Here is a 1,040-nt window from a genome sequence, read left to right on the forward strand (position 1 = left end):
CCCCGGCACCCCCAGCCCCACGACTCACCGCTCCTCATGCCCCGCCCAGGATCAAAGGCCTCCGGAGGGCAAATTCCGCGTCTGAGCTCAGTGCTCCTGCCTGGCCCAGAACCGCCACTGCAGGGAGGGCGGGGGAGGCCTTGGCCACGGCCATCCCTCGTCTGGCTGCCTGGCCTCTGCCACCACCACTCCCGGGAGCCAGGGAGCTGGGCACCTCGCGCACTGGCCTCCTGCCTTGGTCCTCACAGCAGGTGCCGGTGGAACCCCGTGCTCCACATCTACCCCAGCCACACACCTCGCTGGAGCCACCTGCACCCCTCTGACGGCAGCCTCGATGCACCCCCTCCTTGGACACGCCCAGGACCCCCCGCTTCCCGGGAGGCGGCGGCGGGAAGAGAGGAAAAGCTGGCTGCTCACCGTCTGGTTGTCCTCGTACAGCTTCAGGTCGTAGCCGCTAAGCTCCACGCAGAAGATGATGGCCGTGACCCCCTCGAAGCAGTGGATCCACTTTTTGCGCTCGGACCGCTGCCCGCCCACGTCCACCATCTTGAAGGTGAGCTCCTTGAAGGTGAACTTGTTCTCCACGATGCCCGTGGTCATGTCCCGGGAGCGCAGGATGTCCTCCACGGTGGGGATGTAGTCGGGCGCGGCGATGCGCTCCAGGTCGTTCAGGTAGTAGGCCGCGTTGTCCTCCAGGTGGTACTCGTTGGAGCGGCCGAAGCAGGTCTGCGCGCCGGGGTCGGCCCACAGCCGCCGCATGACGCCCAGCAGCTCGGGCGTGATCTCGCCCTTGCTCTCGGCCGGGCCGGTCAGCGCGAACAGCTGCACGGCGTCGTAGGCGCGGTCGGGGTTGTGGAAGTCGATCTTGAGCGCGGCCAGGGCGCGGATGATGCGGGTGAGCGAGTCGATGGCGTTGTAGAGGATGAGCGGCTTGTACTCCTTGCAGGCCTCCAGGTTGAAGCCGCCGCTGTGGATGATCTTCATCTGCTTGACGATGGTGCTCTTGCCCGAGTTGCTGGTGCCCAGCAGGAGCAGCTTGA

At 66.6% G+C, this 1,040-nt stretch overlaps 1 protein-coding gene across 1 annotated transcript in view; it reads right to left on the reverse strand.

Annotated features, from left to right (window-relative positions):
• Positions 1-1,034, reverse strand: part of GNAZ (guanine nucleotide binding protein (G protein), alpha z polypeptide) — a 19,325-nt gene extending 18,291 nt beyond the window's left edge. The window contains exon 1 of the mRNA XM_005886300.2: positions 418-1,034. Coding sequence (XP_005886362.1) covers positions 418-984 — 567 coding nt within the window. The 5' untranslated portion in view covers positions 985-1,034. The remainder of the gene's footprint in view (positions 1-417) is intronic.
• Positions 1,035-1,040: the final 6 nt, after the last annotated feature.

The sequence above is a fragment of the Myotis brandtii genome, unplaced genomic scaffold (assembly GCF_000412655.1).
Source record: "Myotis brandtii unplaced genomic scaffold, ASM41265v1 scaffold97, whole genome shotgun sequence".
Classification (NCBI taxonomy): Eukaryota; Metazoa; Chordata; class Mammalia; order Chiroptera; family Vespertilionidae; genus Myotis; species Myotis brandtii.